This window comes from Alosa alosa, chromosome 17 (genome assembly GCF_017589495.1).
Source record: "Alosa alosa isolate M-15738 ecotype Scorff River chromosome 17, AALO_Geno_1.1, whole genome shotgun sequence".
NCBI lineage: Eukaryota > Metazoa > Chordata > Actinopteri > Clupeiformes > Clupeidae > Alosa > Alosa alosa.
This window is the reverse complement of record NC_063205.1, coordinates 24,576,597-24,598,984: the sequence shown is the minus strand read 5'-3', so window position 1 is coordinate 24,598,984 and position 22,388 is coordinate 24,576,597. Positions and strand designations below refer to the sequence as shown.

The 22,388-nt window shown below is 42.3% G+C and overlaps 2 protein-coding genes across 2 annotated transcripts in view; both read left to right on the top strand.

Moving 5' to 3' along the window:
• Positions 1 to 4,908, top strand: part of rassf3 (Ras association domain family member 3) — a 76,755-nt gene extending 71,847 nt beyond the window's left edge. The window contains exons 6-7 of the mRNA XM_048267829.1: positions 3,778 to 3,893; positions 4,280 to 4,908. Of these exons, the coding sequence (XP_048123786.1) occupies positions 3,778 to 3,893; positions 4,280 to 4,426 (263 nt within the window). The 3' untranslated portion in view covers positions 4,427 to 4,908. The remainder of the gene's footprint in view (positions 1 to 3,777; positions 3,894 to 4,279) is intronic.
• Positions 4,909 to 11,895: 6,987 nt separating this feature from the next.
• zgc:194209 (uncharacterized protein LOC570908 homolog) lies at positions 11,896 to 22,056 on the top strand. Its single transcript, XM_048268251.1, has 9 exons — positions 11,896 to 12,056; positions 12,747 to 12,842; positions 13,884 to 14,005; positions 15,004 to 15,102; positions 17,165 to 17,317; positions 18,458 to 18,570; positions 19,836 to 19,996; positions 20,293 to 20,491; positions 21,020 to 22,056. Coding segments are annotated over exons 1-9 (1,152 nt in total). The 5' UTR covers positions 11,896 to 12,054; the 3' UTR covers positions 21,227 to 22,056.
• The last annotated feature ends 332 nt before the right edge of the window (positions 22,057 to 22,388 follow it).

Here is a 22,388-nt window from a genome sequence, read left to right as displayed (position 1 = left end):
GGTTGCCAAGCCAACAGATGGGCTGTCTGGGTAATATTATGGGATGGAATGAACTGTTGGTGCCCAAGTGGGGAGTGGGTGTAAGGGGGGGGATCATCCCTCTGCGTGTGCGCGTGTTAGAGAGTTCTAGGATGGGGGCGTTAAGAGTACCACTTTTGCGAGTGATTCCTGGTCCCCACTGTGACACTAAAGAGCTGATGTGGCAGTCTGGTGAATTAGCATCTGTTGCTCTCCCAACCGTCTTTTAACTTTTTCATTTAGTCTGTGTTTTCACATTCTGTTTGTTTGTTCAGATTCCACTTTTAATGTTCTGTTCGGTCACCCTGTCTCAGTGTGTGTCTTTGTTCAATTTACATGGTGTGTGAGAGTATATGTATAAGTGTGTGGGGGTGTGTTTGTGTGTGTGTTTGTGAGTGCTCTCACGTTTGACTGTGTGTTGTGCGTGTGTGTTCTCATGTGTGTGTGTGTGTGTGTGTGTGTGTGTGTGTGTATGATACTGCTAGATGTGTTTCTTAAGAGTGGTGCACAACCTCTGGTCGCACACTTACTCCTTGTTTTTAGTATGGGTAGTGGGGAGCCTGTGTGTGTGTGTTTGGGAGTTTGTGAGTCTCCTAATTAAAGTGGGGCGTCTAGACATCATGAGCCGCTTGGAGTGGAAATTACTGCACAGAGCCAGAGGCCATGAGACTCACTCTGTTACCACACACACACACACACACACACACACACACACTCACACTCAAGCTGGAGTATAAGTATACTGATCCCATGTGGGAAATTTGGTCTCTGCATTTGTCCCAATCCGTGAATTAGTGAAACACACAGTGAGGTGAAGCACACACTAATCCTGACGCAGTGAGCTGCGTGAGGGGTTAGGTGCCTTGCTCAAGGGCACTTCAGCCGTTCCTACTGGTCGGGGTTCAAACCGGCAACCCTCCGGTTACAAGTCCGAAGCACTAACCGGTAGGCCACGGCTGCCCCAACAGAACACCAAAGAGAGGAAATGCTGCAGGGACTTTATCGCTAAAACAATATGTTTGTGTGTACAGTATGTGTCCCTGTGTTGTGGAAAGAGAATGGGGATTTACTACTTCAGACATGTAACATTCCTTGTGTTTTATAAGTCTGTACATATAACCTAATTTCCTTTTCTAGCCAATGTGTTCGTTGGTTCGGTGTCTTCGTTGGTGTGCTGAGAATACTTCTCCGTTACTTACACAGAGAGGGTGCAAGGCCAGTGTGAGGAGGTGGAGCTTCTCTCTACACCTGAGAAGGCTCCGCCCCTGCCTAATTGGCACATACAGGTGAGGCAGGCAGGTGTGGGTTATCACAGGTTGAGTGGAGTCAGGTAGGGAGGGAGGTGTGTGTGTGAGAGGTGGCTTGGGAGGATGGGGGTGCAGTGCTCAGGTGGAGGTGAGACAAGACTCCCTTCATTAACTTACACACACAGCTTACAATGGCTTGTCTTTTTTTAACCACACTAGTATCTGTTTAGGTTGAGGTCCCTTAAAATAACTAGCACAACTTAGACCAGTGCCTTCCCCTCTGAATCACACTAGTACTCATTGGAGGTTGAACTCCCTTATTGGAGGTTGAACTCCCTTAAACAACTAGCACAACAGCAGTGCCTTGCCTTTTATTGGATCACATTTGTATCGGTTGGCTCTCTGAAAGTAACTGGCAGAAGTTAACACCAGTGCTTTGCCTTGAGTCGCACTAGTAGTAGCACTAGTAGTCGCACTAGTAGTCACACTAGTAGTCGCACTAGTAGTAGTACTAGTAGTCTGTTTAATGTTTGAGACGGAACTCCCTTCAGCTGATTAGTGCAACCTTTCTTGAGTCACGCTAGGAGCATACTTGTGGAATGTTTGAGACTGCAGTTGGTTAGGCAACATATTGAATTGCATAATGAAGGGTTCCTTGATTGTGTGTGTGTGTTGGGGGTGTGCTGGGGTCAGCACATAAAATAGAATATTGTGACATGGCCAATAATGGTGTAGTCAGTAATCTTCTCTAGTCAATCAATGGTATGAGACTCCAGCTTCAGAGACTGATAAACACATTTCTGCTGCATGTTGGGTAAATAACTTGGTGATTAGGGTGTGTGTGTGTGTGTTTCCAAAGAACCATGGCAGAGTTTCAGTTTGTGTGCGAGTTTACTGTGGGGGAGTGAGGCTTTCCATATGAAGAAGCATACCGTACGAGCTAATGACTCAGCCACTCTGTGTGTGTGTCCTGTGATCTTTCCAGGAGGTTTGATGTGGATGGAGGCTCTCTTCTCCATATGGGGTTACTCAGACTACATAACCACACACACACACACACACACACACGGATCCTTGTCAACATGTGTGTGTAATACATATGCATACATACAATTTTCACTTCAAAGTTGCTTTATTAGCATGACTATTTTGATACAGCGTTGCTAAAGCGAAACATTAGGAACAAAAGAGTTATATAAAAAGATCATTAAAGAGAGAAAAAAATCTCACACACACACATTAATAAGCGTCTCCCCATTAATGTTTTTTTTAAGTGTCTCGCGACACTATTAATATGTTGCCTTGATGTTGACTTGGGGTGTGTTTGTGTGGCTTTATGCGTTCATTTTAACTGGCCTTATGAAGTCATTGCTGGCTGGTGTTGTAACTTCTTCTATAGTTTTACGGATGTGTTAACTTCTTTGTAAAACTGTTTTATATGCTGCATAACTCGGCCCGTCTCAGACATTTGCCTGCCCACAACAGTGCAGCCATTCTGTTTTAACCGGTTTTTAGTTCAGCTTTTCAGTTTTACGTTTACGGTTTACGTTTTTTTACATCGGTTTGATGTATTGTTTGTTTGTGTGCTCCGGAGAAGTTGAGGGAAGGTCTTAATCAGACTGGGTGGGAAGTGTGGAATTATTATTGTGTGTGTGTGATAGAGAGAGAGTGGGAGAAATTGCCACAACTGTTTGCCATTATTTTTGTCTGTCAGTTAGAGAAATTCAATTATGGGATTAGTTCTGGTGCCATACTGAACTTAAAGCGCCTTTGTCAGGAAAGAGGGACACTCTTCCCAATTTTTTTGTGGCTTTGTGTGTGTGTGTGTCCATGAATCTCCATGCATCTGTATTCATGTGTGTGAGTGTGTTAATGTGTTTGTCCTTGTTTGTGTGAACAACAAATCAGTCTTGTGTGAGTGTGAGGAGTGTGGTTGAGAGAAAGGAGTGAAAATGTGACCGTATGTCAGTGATCCATCATTTGTTCCACTCTTGGGTGGCTAGACACATTGAGTTGACTGGGTTATAGCCTGCAGATGAGAGGTTTGTATGTAAGGGTGTGTATGTTGTCATGGCCACCTCTGTGTTGTAAACGTGTGTGTGTTTGTTGAAAAGTTTGTATGTAAGGGTGTGTATGTTGTCATGGCCACCTCTGTGTTGTAAACGTGTGTGTGTGTGTTAAATGAACATGAGAACATTATGCCCATGGCTGTGTGCGTGTGTATTCTCTATGAAGTGTGGGCCTGTGAATGAATGACTGGGTGTTAATGTTCCCATATGTTTGTGATTAACCAGTTAATTGTGTGTGTGTGTGCGCACATTATGAATGACAGTTTTTAGGTGTTTAGAGAGTGTAGTACCAGCCGCTGTTCCAGTGGGCATTGTTTTATGTGCATGCAGCATGTGTGTGTCTGTGTTTTCTACTGTGTGTGTGTGTGTGTATGTGTGTGTATGCACATTCATTCTCACGTGTGTGTGTGTGTGTGTGTGTGTGTTTTCTCCTGTGTGTGTAGTGTACATCTGTAAGCTGTCAGAGGACGAGCAGCCATTGTTCCTGCGGTTGCTGGCGGGTCCCAACACAGACACCCTGAGCTTCGTCCTGCGAGAGCAACAGACTGGAGAGGTCATGGTGAGCCCTGCCGCCCGCCCCTGGCCATACACAGGACACATGTCCATGTCCTAACACATGAACATCATAATAACACTACAGGACATAAACATACCACTATATACATCATAACATAACACTACAGGACGTAAACATTAGTATACAGGCCTATGAACATAGCACAATATACATCATAACATAACACTAGAGGACAAACATCTGAACATCACATTACAGAATATAGCTACAGTGTCTGATGGCCCTTCCCCCCCGAAATGTTTGTTTACTGGATGTTTGTTTTTATATACAACCAAGCCAGCCTCCAAAACAACACGCCCTCTGACTTTTTTTCCTCTCCTCACCTCTCTCTCTCGCTCTCCCCCCTCTCTCTCTCTCTGTGTGTGTAGTGGGACGCTTTCTCCATCCCTGAGCTGCACAACTTCCTGCGCATCCTGGACAAGGAGGAGCAGGACCAGTTGCGGGTCATCACGCACCGCTACGACACCTACAAGCAGAAACTGGAAGAGGCGCTCAAGGCTGTGGGGCCCGGCTAAATAGCCCCCCACCACCACAGAGACAGAGAGAGGGATGGGGAGAGAAGGAGGAATAAGTAAAGAGACTGATGAATAGAGAGAGAAATAGAGTGAGAGAGAGACTGACGTTAGAAGAGGAGATGTTTTGGAGAGACACACTGTCATGGGGTGACACACACACAGATGGATCAGCATGTGTGTTTTCTGAAGTCGTTTTCCTCACATGGATTGGACTGATGATTTAACGCTGGAGAGAAGAGTCGTCGTGGATACTCACTGCGGGCCTCACCGTCACTCGGAACTCCAATGCACCATGGGAACTTGAAGAGGTCTCCTAGTAGATATGGCATGCTTTCCCAGAATGCATCAGTGGTGCCATATTCACTTGTTTCTTCTCTCGCACTGTTCCGGCTCTTCTCTGCCTGTCACTCTCTCCAGTATTTTATTTTATTATGTTTTATGTTTTCTTTTTTAAGTTACCTCTTAAAACTTGTGAATGAGAATGAGACTTTCTGTCTTCTTTTTTTTTTATTTAATTGGTGGATGCTATTAGATTGTAAATATTTTTGTTCCTTATTTTAATTTATGTGGGTGAAGCTTTTAGTCTTTATTTTTGTTTTGTTTTTGAAAAAGTCTTATTTTACACTTTCAAAACAGGCTTAGCAACAAACCAAAAATGGTGAACAGAACCGGAGTATGAGGTAGTTGAAGGGAGGGGACAGGGTCTGTGTACATGTCTTACAGGTGTGGCCGTCCCTCTGTCTGACTGCCACACCTGCACAGGTGGAGGGGAAGACTGCCCTCTAGAGGTAGTGTGTGCCTCATTGACATGTCACACAGATCACCACACACACACACACACACACACACAACCTTAATCGTTGTGTTTGCCCCAGTGCAGTCTGAGAGGAGTAGCTCAGTTTAATGGACCCAGGCCCCACTGCTGTAGGCAGCATCAGAGACAGCCCTTCACATCGGCTCAGTTTTGGCTCAGCTCTGGCTCAGTTCTGGCTCTCATCCGGCTTCGAGTCAGTCGCAGGGACGCAGTCCGTCAGTGTGTTTGGCCGGATGTGGTGGAGAGACTGATAACAAGCATGTGAATGTGTAAGACAGAGGGGAACTGTGAGAATAGAGAGATGGATGCAAAAAAACACAATGGTGTGAGTGATCTAGAAAGAAATGGAAAGAATGATATAAAGAAAGACCAGAAAGAAAGAGAGAATGATGGGAAGTGATGTGGAAGTAGATAACGAAAGAGTAAGAAAGAAGCAGCCTGCATTGGAGCTTGTCACATGACCTACGGCCACTAACCCTTGCTGCTAGTGGGGGAACTCGATGCTGGAAACGAATGTGGTTTTTTGTGTTCAGATGACTGAAGAAGACTTGTGGTGCTTCACTGAGCATGACGTGTTTGGGTAAAGCAGTGAGAGATGTATGGTGTATGGGCTGGATCTTTAGATTGAGATGTATGTAATATGTGTTGAGCATTGAGAGTGCATGGTGACAAGATGTTGCTGTAGGAGTGTGAATAGACGTGTGTGTGTGTGTCAGGCTGCTCAGCAGAATAGAATGGATTACAGGAAGTTGAGGGTTTTGAGGAAGTGAGAGGCAAAGGGCTTGTTCGGCCCCAGGACCAGAGTGACGTGGTTTAGCTCGGCATCTCTCATTTAGGCATTCAGGGTTCCTCTCTCTCCTCTTCCTCTCTTCCTGTCTACACCCCCCCTCTCTCCTCTTGTTCTCTCTTGTTCTAAAACTGTCTATTTTTCTCTTCTCTCCATTATCTCCCTTTTTGTTCTGGTTCTCTCTCTGCCCCCCTCTCTCCCTCACTCTCTCTCTCTCTCTCTCTCTCTCTCTCTCTCTCTCTCCCTCCCTCACTCTCTCTCCTTCCCTCCTTCTTTGTCTCTCTCGCTCCCTCCCTCCTTCTTTGTCTCTCTCGCTCCCTCCCTCCTTCTTTGTCTCTCTCGCTCTCTTCCTCCTCCCTCTCTCCCTCTCTCTCTCTTTCTCTCTCTCTCCTCTCTCTCTCTCCCCTCTCTCTCTCCCTCCCCCCCCTCTCCCCCCGTGTGTCCTACCTCCTGATGGCCCTGCCTGTAGAGACTGATGGTCTGCAGAGAGTGATAATCAAAGATTCTAGAGCTCTGTTCTAGAATCTTTGGTGATAACAGCCTATCAGACCAGTGTCTTTGTGCTGGTGGATTTGTGTAGGTCTGGACCTTGTTTGTGTTGGAACGAGTGCTACATAGCATTGACATTAACTCTGCTTGGAAAGAGAGATCTGTAACAGGCCCGACAATAGGCACTAGGCTGGGGATGTAGACTTGACATTTGCATTGCGAAATTGGACAGAGAGGTCTGTAACAGGCATGATTCTTGGCACTAAGTTAAGAATGGCATTGACGTTAACATCGCTAAGTGGGAAAGAGAGGTCTTTATCAGGCCTTAATGCTAGGCGCTATGCTAAGGATGCAGCGCTAGGCTGAGGATGTAGCATTGGAATTTACATTGCTAAGTTAGAAAGAGGGATCTGTCACAGGAGTGGTCGCCAGGCTGAGGAGTGTGTTCAGGAGACAGCGGGGGGTATGTGGTCATGAGAGACGGGAAGTGATGAGGGTCACATTGTCGCTCTCTCCGTACCAGAGCACAGTGAGTCTGAACTGGGCCGAACTGGGTCAGGCTTTCTGCGGCCAGAATTCACCAGATCTGGACCTTATCCGCACAGAACCTGTTTCTGGAGGTCAGCGTGTCACCGTAGGTCCTGGTCACTGTGGTGTCGCAACTGCGTCCACTGGTTCAGAGGGTTCCATAAACTCACAGGAGGGTTACACAAACTCACAGCTGCCAAATACTGAGCTTTGTGACTGTAAAAGCGATTGAACATACCAACATTTGGGGCCGTAGGGGGTAAAGACAGTTTAAAGAACTTTTGAAGGTTTGCTCTGTTTTTTGTTTGTTTGTTTTTGTTTTTCTTTACTGTCTTGTTGTCGCTGTCCTGCTCCAAAGTGCTGTAGATACTCAGCCTATTCGCTATGCAGAAGCCTCTAGCTAAAAGTGTACTTTGGAATGGAGGGGAAAAAAACAAAAAACAGAGTAGACAATCTCAAAGTGGACATTTTCAGTAGATGCATCCAAAGAGGCCAATTATTATGAACACCTCCTTGGGTGTCTGGCTGGAATTGATATACATGTGTATTTTTGTTTTATTTTTGTTTTTGTTTATGTTTATTTCTGCTTGTACTGCATGAGGAAGTTCGGATAGGTACAGCATTGTGAACTCTAAAGTCTTGCATCACCTGCATTGGTGATTTTCCTTGTAGGATTTCATTAGAATCGGGCTGTAGGGACCTCTTGTGGACGACAGTTGTAATGGCGTCTTGGTGTCCTGAATCACAATCTCTTGGTGACATTAGGTGATGATCCATTTATTTGAATGACCTTTTAGTTATGTTATTTTATTTGTTTATTTTGATATATAATATTATAACCAAAGATACTATTGAAAAGATTATATACACAGCTAGATTAACTTAATTTTAGAAAATTGTTTTGCCTGGTGCAAGCAGTCAAAGCCCTCCTTATCAAACTGAGGGATATTTAGATTGACATTGTCTAAGGGCATATCCTTAATATATATAAGTATAACAATTAAAACACTGGGTCTGTTTCACATCATTTGGAATTGCAAGTCAGTGCAGGAGTGAAGTAGCTTTTTTTTGCCAAGCCATTACTATTGAGATGTGGTTCATCTAAGCCTTAGGTCTAGCAAACCATCACGGCTAGCGCATATAGAACCAGCGATCTTAAAAAGCTTTTTATAATGGGCACTTTATGTTGTTTTTTTTAATTCAGGGATTTATACTGTTTGGGTTGTTGTTGTCATGTTTAGCTCAAATTTACAAAAATGCCTGTATCTTTATTATTATTATTAGAATTATCCTTGATAAAAAAAAATATATATTTTCATTGATTTAAAAGTATTTTCAGAAGGTTTTTGTTTTTTTGTTTTTTTTAATGAAACTTGACTTTTTTTCATGGCAACATAATATCCTGCTAGATTCGTCATTTAAAGTGAGACTGTGAAATGTTTTCTTTTTTATTTTGTTTTGTTTTATGATACTATAATGTGGTTCCTTATAAAGTTTATTGATGTGGTTATACTACTAAGATAATCTCATACACATAATTGCATGCATTATGTAGAATAATGCATAATCAATGGCTGTTAAGGCAATCGGTAGGCCAGTTACACTGTCCATAGGTTTGAATCAGTATGGATATAAATTAGTTTGCTAATGGTTCACCTTTGTCGTTTTTTTGCCAAAATAAAAAATAAAAATAGCTAAAGCTATCTGGAGACCACAAATCTGCCGCTTCATCTTAGCAATGAAAGAGACCACTATTTGCATCTTCGGTGTGTTTGAGGACTCTTGTTTGTCATAATGTCCCATGTTTGGCCTATGTTGCACCTCTGGCATGTTGATCGGTTCGAGTACTGTCTGCTTGGTTGATGGTGCATCGAGACGTTCTGCTTCTGTCTGGAGTGCTTGCGACATTCATATCGCTGTATTATTCTTTAGAATATCGGTGCAGATTGATGCAGGTTTATTTTTGTAGGTAACTCACTTTAAGATGTTACCAAAATGTGGCCTTTTTGTGTCAAAGGTCAGAGTTCATTAAATAAAGTTGACATTTTGCTCAAATGTTAATACTGTGTTTTCTTGTATTTTGTGTTTCAGCAGGCCTATATTGTACAACAAAGAACTGCAGAGTACAGTTTTTTTTTTTTTTTTTTAAAGATTCCCTCAAATTCAAACAATTATCTACTGAAGATAATAGCCCTCTTGATAAAATATAAATATGTATGCAACATGCAATAAACCATGTACCAATATGCAGGAAAAGAGGCATAGATTGACAAAGAATACATTGTTGTTTCCAAAAAAGTTGGAACAACTTTGATCATGTTGAAACTGACACGTCATTATTTTGTGCAAAATATATAATTTGATGCCAGCAACACATTTCAAAAAGTTGGAAAAGTTGTGTAATGCAAGAAAACACAAGGATTAACATTTCACAACTAATTATGTTAACTGGCACCATGACAGAGCATATAAAAGAGCATCCCAGAGAGGCAGGATGTCTTATAATTAAAAATGTGGTGGATGCATTCATCACTGAAAACTTGTGTGGGCAAAATGCAGCGATATTAAGAATAATGCTCCTCAACGTGAAACTGAAGAATTTGGGATTTTTTTTCTTCATCTATGGTAGGCCTAAATAATATCATTCTCAAAACTCCAGCAACTGCTCAGTTCCCACATAGCCTGTTGTCAAAAGAAGATGTGAAACACGTGGTAAACCTGCTCCAGTTCCAACTTTTTTGCTGGCATGTAATTATTTATTTTTCATAATTTAGTGCTGTGCGTATCATATTTGAGACATGCATTTCTGAGACCCATTGCATCACCATGAGATATAAACTTTGCATAAAACCCTGTTGTATACAATCTATTACTTGTCCTCTGCCCCCTGTTGGATACCTTTTGCACTACAACAATTCTGACATGTAGTTTGTTAAAATTCAAAATGGTGGAATCTCATTAGTACCCTACCGATTATGTAAAGGTCAAGGATATTGGTAATTTGATAATTTTATGGTGAGATTTACCTTTACATATTTATCAATATTTTAAGATTAAAAATGACTTTGTTCAAAAAACTTAAAATTTCCAAAAATTGTAAAATGTAGTTTGGTGTAAAATCGAGCAGAAAATGTTTGTATCACAATTGATACAGCAGGTATTTAGTGGTAAATCTTTCAATGGGCATAGTTATTTTTTTCTGGATGTTATATGTATATTATGTCTTCCATAGTCCATAATACAGTGTTTTAATGAATCAATTACACAATTTACAGATTGAAATGTGATCTTCACAACAAATAACTCTTATTCATAATTCATAAATATCTATGGCTAATTTATAGATGGCTAAAAGGCTAAAAGGAAGTTCTCTACTGAATATGTCCTGAATTTTCTTGATGGCAATTTGAGCGACATACAGGGCCTTGTAGAGACAGATGATGAAGTGGAAGATATAAATTGGACTTTTGGACATCACTCCCCAAGGTCAGGTGAAACACTGGGATCGGAAGACGTATACGTTATGGTTCCCAGAACAGCCCTTGTGGAGACCTACAACAAATTTATGGGTGGTGTTGAGTTTTTGGATATGCTCTCTGCCCTGTACAAATACAGTTTGAAAATCAGGAGATGGTACTTGGTAGGCCACTGTCCTCTCCATCACATTCCCCTTCGCCACACTCCTCACCATCACATTCCCCTTCGCCACACTCCTCTCCATCACATTCCCCTTCGCCACACTCCTCACCATCACAAAATGTGTTCCCACCATGGAAGAGGCCACTATGCAGTGTTCCTCCAGATGCTGGGAGAGATGGGGTTGACCACTTCCCATCCTGGGCACGACAAAGGTGCAAGCACTGCAAAGAAACTCCTCACTTCTCCTATGTGTTCGGTGTAAAATGCAATGTCCACCTCTGCCTAAACAAGAACAGGAACTGTTTCCTTGCTTACCATTTGGCAAAGTAAAGGAAAGAAAAGACTGTCGTTTCAACGTTCAAAGATGCAGATGTTATACAAAGAAACAGTTTTTGAAGTTCAAAATGAAAGAAAAGGATGAAAAAGCCAGCTGTTTAAAGAAAGAAAGATTTGAATGTTATGGATATCCAAAGATCTTAGAGATGGCAAAGTTCTTGTTATTGCCCAAATTGTGTGTAATGCCCAAAGTATCAAATATGATACAAACAAAAATTGTGTGTAATGCCCAAAGTATCAAATATATAAACAAAAAACCACACTTGCAAATTATTTTTGTTATTTATTTTTTTATATTTTGTAAATACATATATATTTATAAAGGGCCTAATTGAGACTTCAGATTAAAAAAAAAAATAGAATTTTCTGTCCATTATTTTTTGGTTTAGGCATAATAATAAATTCCGCTGTTTCAACGATTCTATTATTCTTTATTCTCAGGTCGTGTTAATTTCTCACAGAATTGCACTATGATGTCCATAGGCATTTTCTGCACTAAAAATGTCAAAGTGTAGGCCAACATAAAACATGACTAATTTACCCAAAAGGAAAGACGAGTTATTCGGGTTTGCCCTCATTGCATAGAAGAAGATAGGCTACTCATATATTTAAGAAATTACATAAATGTGTTAATCTATCTATCCCTGAATTGGACGCCATTGATCCAGAAATATTTTTTATCTTTAAACATTGCCCCTGCTTTCTGCAAGCGCACCATAAATTGAAGATAATGTCCGTATTGGCGACGCCAGTCGTTTCCACGGCAATCTGTTTTAGTTAATTTTCTTGTCCTCTAGGTGAACTCTCTTTCTTAATGTCTTCAAACAGTGAAATGACTCGGCCCCTCCCACGACTAGATCTTCTCACCCCCACCCCCGGTGCGAAAGACGGCAAGTTAGCTAGAACCAGTGAACCACTGGCTAGAACAGAGTTCAACTTTTGCATGGCCACCAGACCACCGCCGGTGTAGACTGTCAGACGCCAGACGAACCTGCCGAACAGGAGTGAGGACGACCAGGTTTTAGAGAAGAAATTATGTAAGTTTGACGGCGTTGTTGACTAGTTAAATAAGCGGGGTCGAGACGCGGCGGGAAGTTTACGAGAGCCCGTCTACGGATTATTAGACATTCTCTGGTTGTACTGTATGATCTGCATTGAGCGTGCTTGCGTAAGAGGACAACTGTGTTGGGTACCCACGTTATGAAAATGAATTATTGTCTTTGTCTGAAATGGGAAATATTATTAAATCTGCCCAGCCTTTTGCTTTCCAGTTCTTGAACATAAACCGGATCATGCATATGCTTGTCGATTTTTGACATGATGCGTGCTTGGCAAATTCAAATTGTTATTAATGTTATCCTAAAAACTAATATTAGTAATTGTTATTCAGAGCGTGCCTGTACGGCCTACACATGATCCTGCATCTGGAGAGGGGGATCATCCTTTAAGTAAGGCGCCTGTATTGGAAGAAGAGCAATTCCCCAGGGGCAGAAATCCCCAGAATGTATTACACTGCTAGGAAATATGGATTACCTAATTGCGTCCTCTTCAATCCACTGTCATTTTTCCACTCATAGATTCGGTGTATAGGCCTACACGCTATCGGAACTATTAAGTTCATGCTAGATACGAATTCAGTTTGAGAGAAAGTCTTGCACAGATCTACTTAATATAATGCTGGAACCCGATTATGAGCGAGCATAATATGTGTGTGTGTGTGTGAACAGGGCTGGACGCTGGGCTGTAGCAGTGGCGGTGGCATTTCTGGCCGTCGCGGTTGGACTCTTTCTCATACCCTCTCCTATTGATCCGGAACCATACATGTAAGTCCACAGGGAAAAAAGATTGGTGGCAAATAAGAACAAGAATAACTTACATTTTATTCACCAGTACTCTGACAAACCTTTGGACGAGTTTGGACACATCTTTTATAATTAAGGTTTGGATACATGGATTAATATCTAATCCCATTTTGGGGCAGCCGTGGCCCACTGGTTAGCACTCTGGACTTGTAACCGGAGGGTTGCCGGTTCGAGCCCCGACCAGTGGGCCACAGCTGAAGTGCCCTTGAGCAAGGCTCCTAACCCCTCACTGCTCCCCGAGCGCGGCTGTGGTTGCAGGCAGCTCACTGCGCCAGGATTAGTGTGTGCTTCACCTCACTGTGTGCTATGTTTCACTAATTCACAGATTGGGTTAAATGCAGAGACCAAATTTCCCTCACAGGATCAAAATATACTAATGCAGAGGTAACCTAGGCTACTTGTTAAATGTTGAGTTCAGGGAGGTCAGCCATAGGCTGGGTTCAAAGGTCATATATAGCCCTACTATAGGAACACAGGACTTCCTCTCTTTTGCCCTTTTTTTATTGTGTTATATTTCAAACATTTTAGCATGTTACTGTAATATGGATTTATTTAACATATCAGTTTAGTCAGTTACTTGGAAAGGCAAAGGCTAAGTTTTTTTATTTTCCTATTTTAACCATTTGGTGAGGCAGCTCAATAGACAATTCAATAACAAAGAGAATGTGTTGCAAGCCTATCTATAGCCTGTACAATGAAATAACATCTTCCAAACTGGAAGTATACAGACTCAGATCTCAGACTCAGGTTAGGATTTTCTTGGGGATTGGAAGCCTACATTCTATCTTCATACCACCATCCATCTTCTGTAAGGCGTGTAGCCTAGAGATAGACTTTATCCCTAACCCAGCGGTCTGCTCATCTTCTCTTTTGGCACTAGTATTGCTAATGATCAAATGGAGAATGAGTGAGTCAGTGTCAGTGATTAAACATTTATCTCTGATGAGGCAATGTTTACAACGGTTGTTGATTGGATTATCTGATCGCTTTGTTTTGGTTCAGATTTGAGGGGCCCCCACCCTCGTTGGAGGGGCCCCTGGCTGTCAACACTCGACTCCAGAGGGGACGCCAGCTCTTCGCTGGACAACTGAGGGGGCCTGAGTCCTTTACTGCTGACCAAGATGGTGTGTATGTGTGTGTGTGTTTCTGTTTGCATGTGTGGGCAAGTGCGTCGCTGTTCTTCCCTCTCTGTATTGGTTAGGTGGTCTGTCTGTGTTTTTCTCTCTCATTCTCTATCACATTCACATTATTTATTATATTTATTGAATTGAATTTTAAGCATCACATTCATCAACATGAGGAAAGACTTGTCATTGGTCAGTCTGGATGCTCAGTTATAGTTACAGTTTTTATAGTTATTGTTCCTGGTTTTAACGACCCTTAAATGTTTGAATATCCATTAAAAATGCTAAAGGATATTCCTAAGTATTCTCAGAGCTGCAGAGTTACAATGCATCTGTGTGATGACAGAACAACTTTTAGCTATTAATCAAGGATCTTTGACTTAACCTCCCCATAGACTGTCTATGAACCTCTCAGCAGGGGAGTTTTGAACATTCTAACTGAAGATTCTGTTCCGCAACAATGTAAGATTCTAAAATTCCATATCCAATTCAGAGTCCTAGAGATATCTATAAGCAATTCAATGAACCCAGATATTATTTAGGCGGGAATAACATTGACCAGCGGCAAGTGGCAGGTTTCCTATTGTTCTCTATGGTTCGGCAGCGGAACGGTGGCAGCGCTGGCGTAATGCTAGCATTGAACAAGCTGAGCGTTGAACTTAGTTCAACTTTCAAAGCGCAACACGAGCGTATTCAATTGTCAGTTAAGGCAAACCATTTGTGTTACCATAGGAACGAGATATAACTTATTATGGTCTGAGCGTTGCGTTACGCTTGCCTCTGGCCAATGTGATCCCTGCCTCAGAACGTTCAATTTCCAACATACGTCACACCGGTGACAACCATAGATATATATCTACAGTGACGACGGACCACCGGAGACAGTTGAGAAAGCGTTCTAAAGGATCTTTGGTACCACCATGAATGCAGTTATTTTTTATTCCTGCCTGCTTACTGCCTGTTGTGTAATGAGTGCCCGCTCTATGTTTTCCTCGTAGGGAATCTTTATACCGGGACAGTGGATGGGAAACTGTGGAGGATTCATCAGGACACTCTGACATTCATCACGCAGATGGGACAAAACATCCCTGAATGCGGTCAGCATTACAAACAAAAACACCTCTTTATATCATCTTGCACACCTCATATAATATACTTTAACTACTCATCCTCAGTCACAGACAGACATAACTCTATTGTGTCATATGGAGAAGTGCACACATATAGAAACATATTTCTGTACACAGAATGCACACACATGGTCAAAATAAAAAAAAAACACCTCACACTGACACACACACACGCACACACATACACACACTTCCCTAAAGCATATTTGTCAGTGTGGAGGATGGGTAATTTAGTACTCAGTTGAGTTCTAATTAGTAGATTCTGAGCGATAACTCTGTTGTGGGGAAGATTTACCTTTCAGAAGATTCCCCTTTACTCTCTCTCTCTCTCTCTTTCTCCATCTTACTCTCTATCTCTTTCTTTCTCTGTCTGTTTGTCTCTCCCTCTCTCTCCTCTCCATCTCTCTCTATCTGTCTCCCTCTCTTTTTCATCTCTCTCTCTCTTCTCTCTCTCCCTCGCTCTCTCCTTCTTTTTTGATGAAGGTTTGGGGCTTGAAACTTGTATCTTGGCCAGAGCGAGTCCCTTTGTGCTGCCGCCAGGCTGTATTAGACACAGTCAGGTGATTCACAAAGCATCATGCGGCTCTGTGGCCGAGACCCTGACACCTCCAAGAGGTTGTCTGTCGATGTCTTTATCACCGCCTAATCCATACTGGTCGCTGCTAGCCCGTTGGAAAAAAAGCTGTGAAATTAGGCTTCTTTCTATAAATATGGTTTTAAGAAGTTGTTCCATCCCACTGGGTTGTAATGGGAGCAAAGAAATGATCAAGTGATGAGCAATAGTATTTCAGTTAGATGAATAGCATTTTTTATTTTTTTTGCCGGAAATGTGATTTAAAGAACTTGTAGTTGCAATTACAAACTGGACATTTACTAAAAGACAAATTCAAAGCTTTTATATGTAACAGTAAAAGTAAACATATGTAACATAGTAAGTTGTCATGATCAACTATGGCATGATCCTCAGCACATTAAATACTGTAAATATAGGATTGGATGTTTATGGTGTCTGCAAGGACTATTGCAGATCTCAAATTATCAATATTGGCAGGTCATCATAGACAAAAATTCAATGACCAGTTAAACCATGATTATTTTGGCCAATATAGAAATCACAATTATTCAAAACATTTACTCATTGATTTTGGGCACATCATCCATTTTTGTTTTCAAGCAGGGTTCACTGGATTTATTACCCGACAAAACCAGAGAATTGTTGCAAAATAATCATTATATTTTGATTATGATGTTTTCATAATTGTTGGAAGTCATGATGATTTGATTAATTGCGTAGTATTTCTGAGTGTCACTCACAGACATGTAACCCGACAGGAGCAGGAAAAGGAACAGTACATTCGGTTAGATAGAGATCGAGATGGCGTCTTAAATGTCAGTTAAAATGGCAGGATTTGCCTACGTATCGTTTAGCAGAGTCAGGCCATCTGGTGCAGACATGACAAGTGTTTCCTGGCGATTTGCATTGGTTTACCTAGAGCACACTCACACACACAGACACACACCTGGAGCACAGCAGGTGGATTAGGACATCTACATGGACACACACACACATGGACACACAGACACACGGACACACACACACACACACACACACACACCTGGAGCACAGCAGGTGGATTAGGACATCTACATGGACACACACACAACTGGAGCAGAGCAGGTGGATTAGGAGGACACGGACGGAGACACACACACGGAACAGAGGAACAGAGCAGATGGCTAATATAGGCAGTAAGCAGAGCAGACTGTAAATAGTAATAGGCAATCTCTGGTACCCAAAGTTGTTGATATGAAACTCAGATGATGACAAAAATGTTGAGAAAAAAAAGGAAATTTAACTTTTTGAAGTATTCTGAATTATTCCTATGCTCTTCATTGATTTATTTTTGTAAAACGCACAAAAAAGTGAAGTATTTTTATTCATTTACTTTTTTATTCATTTGTTTGTTTGTTTGTTTATAATGTAGAGTTGCTTTATATTAAAACTGGTCGCATGCGGTTCTGTGTACAGGCAGCAGTATGGACTATGAGCCAGTGTGTGGTCGACCCCACGGTGTGCGACTGGATGGCAGCGGTCAGCTGATCGTGGCTGACTCCTACCTTGGCTTGTTCAGGGTGGACCCCAGGAACGGAGAGAAAGCGCTGCTACTGTCCAACAAACAAGGTGAGGGACCCTAGTGGTCGTGCACCAGACACACACACACACACACACACACCTCTTAAAGGTGCTCTAAGCGATGTCACATGGTTTCTAAGATGAAACATTTTTTGTCACATACAGCAAACAACACCTTACCATCAGCATACGCTGTAAAAACTTGTACAAATGTGGTCTCTGTAGGCAGCCCAGGCTCCAAAAATGGCAACAAAAACAATGTGGTCCAGTCTGGACCATAAAAACATAACAAACTGTACCAGCCAATCACCAACGAGATGCATGTTTAGGAGAGTTTCAATTGCACGGGTGGGAGGGGGAGGGAGTAGCAAGCTAGCTCTCTGTTTTGTTTGAACGTCAACAGAAGTGAAGTTACCCAACATCACTTACAGCACCTTTAAGAGAGAGAGTAATTGTGGAATAAAATTTATACCACATGTTAGTGACCCTCCACACACACCTCATTTAAAGCGATGGTTCGGAGTAATTTCACCCTAGGGTCCTTTGCACCATGGCAAAAGTCCTGGCAGGAAGCATGATGTAGATCCAGGAATGCACTAATATTTTGTTATTGCTGCATAGCCAAGATAGCCTGACCAGCCAGACCCACATTAAAATGTAGGGTCTGGGCACTCACCGTTCGCAGTGCTCAGTCCGAGGGGCGGGATATTCGGTTGTCTTTCAAATTCCCTTAGCACGCAATAGGACAGCGTTTTCCCACCAGCGGAGCTAGTTGGCTAGTTCAAACTTTTGCCAGCTTAAAACAAGCTTAACTCGTGTCACACTGTTGGCCAACAGCAACATCCATCTTATTTGTTTTCAAGTAGCAGGGAATTCAAGCCAAACCGTTGCAACTCTGCCAGTGCCATCAATCATTATGTTAAGCCCACCTAACGACTCTATACACGATTTGATTGGCCTGATAGAAGTTTAATTTTTCGAGCTCACAAGCCAACGGAGAGTTACTAGACTAGCCCTGGAAGCAAATGTAATTTGCTGCCGCTAGGGTGCGTCTAGATTTCTAGGCTATAGCCAAGATCTACTGTATTCTAATTTTGTGAATGATATATCGTGACATGCTTTACAGTAATAGGAATTGGTTATTTTCTCATGTTGTCCTTTTCTTGTTTTGCATTGTGTTGAACATAGGCTGTGACGGAATCCCATTCGCGTTCCTGAACGGTCTGGAACTCTCTCGGAATGGAACCATCTTCTTCACAGACTCCAGCAGTCGGTGGGGAAGAAGGCATGTCAAGTTGGAGGTGAGTAAAGACAAACAAACAAACGGACAAACTGTGAACATTTAGCTTTGTAAATAAGAGAGATTTCCTCAGATCACATGCCAAAATACAGGAGATTTTCAACAGTAATATTAGCTATCCATCTGCTCACAGCAGAAGATAGTAGACTACAAGCAATAACTTTAGCTATAAATTTAGCTGAACACAAGTGATGTCTAACATATGGCCTACACTGCTTTTACCGACTGGGCCCAAATGTTTTCAAAACAATCACACAGTGATTGTATCATAGGTAATATCACTGAAGCAACACAGTGTGAAGTTGTTAGTTTGTGCTTTTATTTGCTTTTGCAACTACTGTTTCACTGGTGGGAGTGTAGCAAGAGGACATCACTGCTGATAGATCTGGTGGTAGGGTCCATGGACATTACCAAAAGTGCAGAAGTAGTTTCATTTGGATACATGCTCTTTGTAAGTGGTTGAAATTTTTAGCCTTCAGCTTTTATTTGAATACATTTGCTTGCCATTCGTTTGTGTGTGTGCGTGTGAGAGAGAGAGAGAGAGAGAAAGAGAAAGAGAGGGGGGGGGTGAGTGTGTGTGGACAGTTTGAGGAGTACAGTGATAGAAGAGGGTCATCTGAAAAGAGAGAGGAGGGAAGCGAGGTAAAAGAGGTATTTTCACATGGATAATAGGACCTGTGTTGTTGCCTGGATACACTGTTCCCAAATCAGTTCCAGAACACTTGGGAACACTCTAGCTTTTCACAAGCCTCCAGAGAATGCTCTTCATTTCTCAATAATGTCATTTATTTTTCAGCTACATTTCTGAATGCCCACGTTGTTTTTTTATTGAACACATTAGCAGAACGAGAGAGCCTTTCATGAGAAATACCAGTAATGAGTTTTGGTGTACAAATAGTTAGTTAATGGCAAAAGTCTTTGAAAAACACACAACAGCTAACTGAGTCTTTTGGCAGTTTAGTTGGTGATGTGCTGTAAAAAATGTTTCCTATCGTTTATGCCATGTAGAATAATATTGCACTTGTAGTACAGCAAAGAACACCATCTCAGAAGTGACTTGCATCTGATATCAGTAACTTTGACTTTGCATGCAGTAACAAAAATGTGTAATTGTTCATACCAGATAGAAAGATATTGCTTTTGTAGTATAGTAAACAGCATCTCGGAAACACATATAACACATGCAGAACTGAATGTGATTTCAGTCAGTTGATGTCCACGTCTGGACCAGATGAGGATGATGATGGTGGTGATTCTAACCCACAGGTGATTGAGACGAACCACCTGGGCCGCCTCCTGTCGTACGAGCCTGAGACAGGCCGGGTCCAGACCCTGCTGGACTCTCTCTACATGCCCAACGGCATCGCCCTCTCCCCCGATGAGGATTTCATCATGATGGCCGAGACCAGCATCGGGCGCATCCTCAGGTGAGGGTCACTCAGGGTGATGGACCTCATTATTTTGAGGTAAAATAATTATACTACATCGTGTTGCCTTAAAGCAGGGGTTTTCAACTAATTGTTGACCAGGGACCACCATTCTGACTAATTACGTAACCCCAGGACCACCACTGAATAAAAATACTGATTCCCACATTGCAGCTACATTACTGAATCCATGGTCAGGGACCACCAGCAATGTCCTCACGGACCACAAGTGGTTGAAAACCCCTGCTTTAAAGGCTCTAGTGATGATCGTAGGATGCAAACGTACCCTTCCTCAGGTACTGGCTAAAGGGACCTCAGGCCGGCACCAAGGACATCCTCATGAGCAACATGCCCGGTTACCCTGACAACATCCGCCTTAGCGACCGGGGCACGTTTCTGGTGGGCATCACCACCATCCGTTTCCGTGGGCGAGTCATGCCCCCTTTCCTGGACCTCATCGGACCCTACCCCGCGGTCAAGCGCTTCATGACTAAGGTAGGATGCAACTTTCTCCCCTCCAGTCCATGTAAATTCACATGTATTCATTTAGCAGATGCGTTTATCTGAAGCGACTTGAGATGAGGAAATGAGGAATAACAGTCAAGCTACAGTGCAAAGGAGTATATTGTGTGTTTGTATATTTGGGATTCTCCAGACTCCAGACCTACACAACGGTTATTTCAACATGTCTGTAAGTTAAGCGGTTAGAGTCGCATTCATTCTTGAAAAGATAAAAAGAAAAGGTTATAAGAAGCAGCCAGGAGATTTCAAGATAGTGGATTCCATCCACTATAATAATGTTGCACTTTTGGAAGAATGTAGTCAGTCATGGTAACTAATAACCATCAACAACACACTATTACGGGCCTCCCTTTTGAAGATGGTGACACTTGACTGAGCAGGTAAATGATGAAATGTACGGCCTGTAGCACTACAAGGCATGGCCGTCTCTCCCTGTTTGGATGATGAAAGCCTGTAATTGGCTCTCAGTGCTGACTCTCTCCATTCTCTTTGATCCCCCAGCTGGTTCCTCTGAGCTTGTATAACATGCTGCTGCCCAAATACGGCCTGGTTCTGGAGCTGGGTCCAAACGCTGAGGTTCTGGACAGTCTGCATGACCCGAACGGAACCCTCACCTGGGCCATCAGCGACGTGTTCCAGCACGGAGGGCGGTACTACCTGGGCAGCACTGACCTGCCGTTCTTACCTGTGCTGGAGCAGTGGAGCTAAGGGGGAGGAGGAGACCGGGTGAATGGACGCCAATGATAAAGATGGACTGATGCTAGTGATTATGTGTGTGTGTGTGTGTTTATTTGTGTCAGTGTTGGGATGGTGATTGTGTGTGTGTGTCAGAGTGTGGTTTTATCTTTTTCCCGACATTAACAGATGCATCAAGATAGAGTAACACAATGGCCACTGTGAAGTCATCCAGTGCAAACTCTACAGGTGAAATCAAGGACTGCCTACTGGACTCCCCTCTTAACTGTAAAGTGTGATTCACTGTTCAACAGAAATGTGTATTTTATCTCTATTCTATGGGGTTGTACTGACCTCCTGTGGTTAGAATGTGCCACTACATGTTTGCCACACATTTGCCCAGCATTTTGAGGATTTTTTTTTTTTTAATGCTTTTTATGTTTTTGAATCAATGATCCACGGAAATGTATTGCACTATGAAAAGTAAAGAGAAGATGAGCCTGTTGACAGAACAGAGCTAAACTGGTCATCTTCACTGGTCAAGAGGAAGAGTGACCCACATACAGTACATGACCTTTCTTTACATGGATTTATCCATTTGATTGTCACAGATTGACTGTGTATGTGTAATGTGATTTAAGCCAACAGCTGTTTAACTGAAGCCTTCAACTGAGACATGGTGGATTTCTAAGAAGGAAAATTAATATACAGCTCTGGAAAAAATTAAGAGACCACGGCACATTTTTCTGATGTCATCCTACGGTTGCTGAGTGACATTTGAATGAGTTGACGGACAATTTGAATATGACTGTTAATGTCAGTGGTCGCTTTGTTTTTTCCAGAGCTGTATCTGTTCAGAGCTGTATCTCTTCATTTATCTCCAAATGTTCAATATTAAAGACTAAATCAGTGGTTAAACTGGATGTATTGTTATGAGACTGTTTCAAGTTTGTCTTGTATTGTACTCTGGAATTGCTTGCCCCATGTCAGACACGGTCAGTGATCAAAATAGACTTATCTTATTGTGCCACCTTATGTGGATATTAGGAACACTTTGCAGTGTTTCACTGTTCTGCATGGCTGCGTCAGTAGCTATCTGCTCCGGATTGCCAGGTTGCCACTATAGTCCAGTCATTTTAAGCCAAAATAGGGGTCAAGGTTGAACAAATTGCAACACAAGCAAACTTAACTGATT

Bases quoted from the DNA above. Each gene is read 5' to 3' on its own strand.
- zgc:194209 (XM_048268251.1), top strand. The intron at 15,103-17,164 runs GTCAGCATTACA...TTCTGTGTACAG, and splicing joins ACAAAACATCCCTGAATGCG to GCAGCAGTATGGACTATGAG. The intron at 20,492-21,019 runs GTAGGATGCAAC...TTGATCCCCCAG, and splicing joins TCAAGCGCTTCATGACTAAG to CTGGTTCCTCTGAGCTTGTA.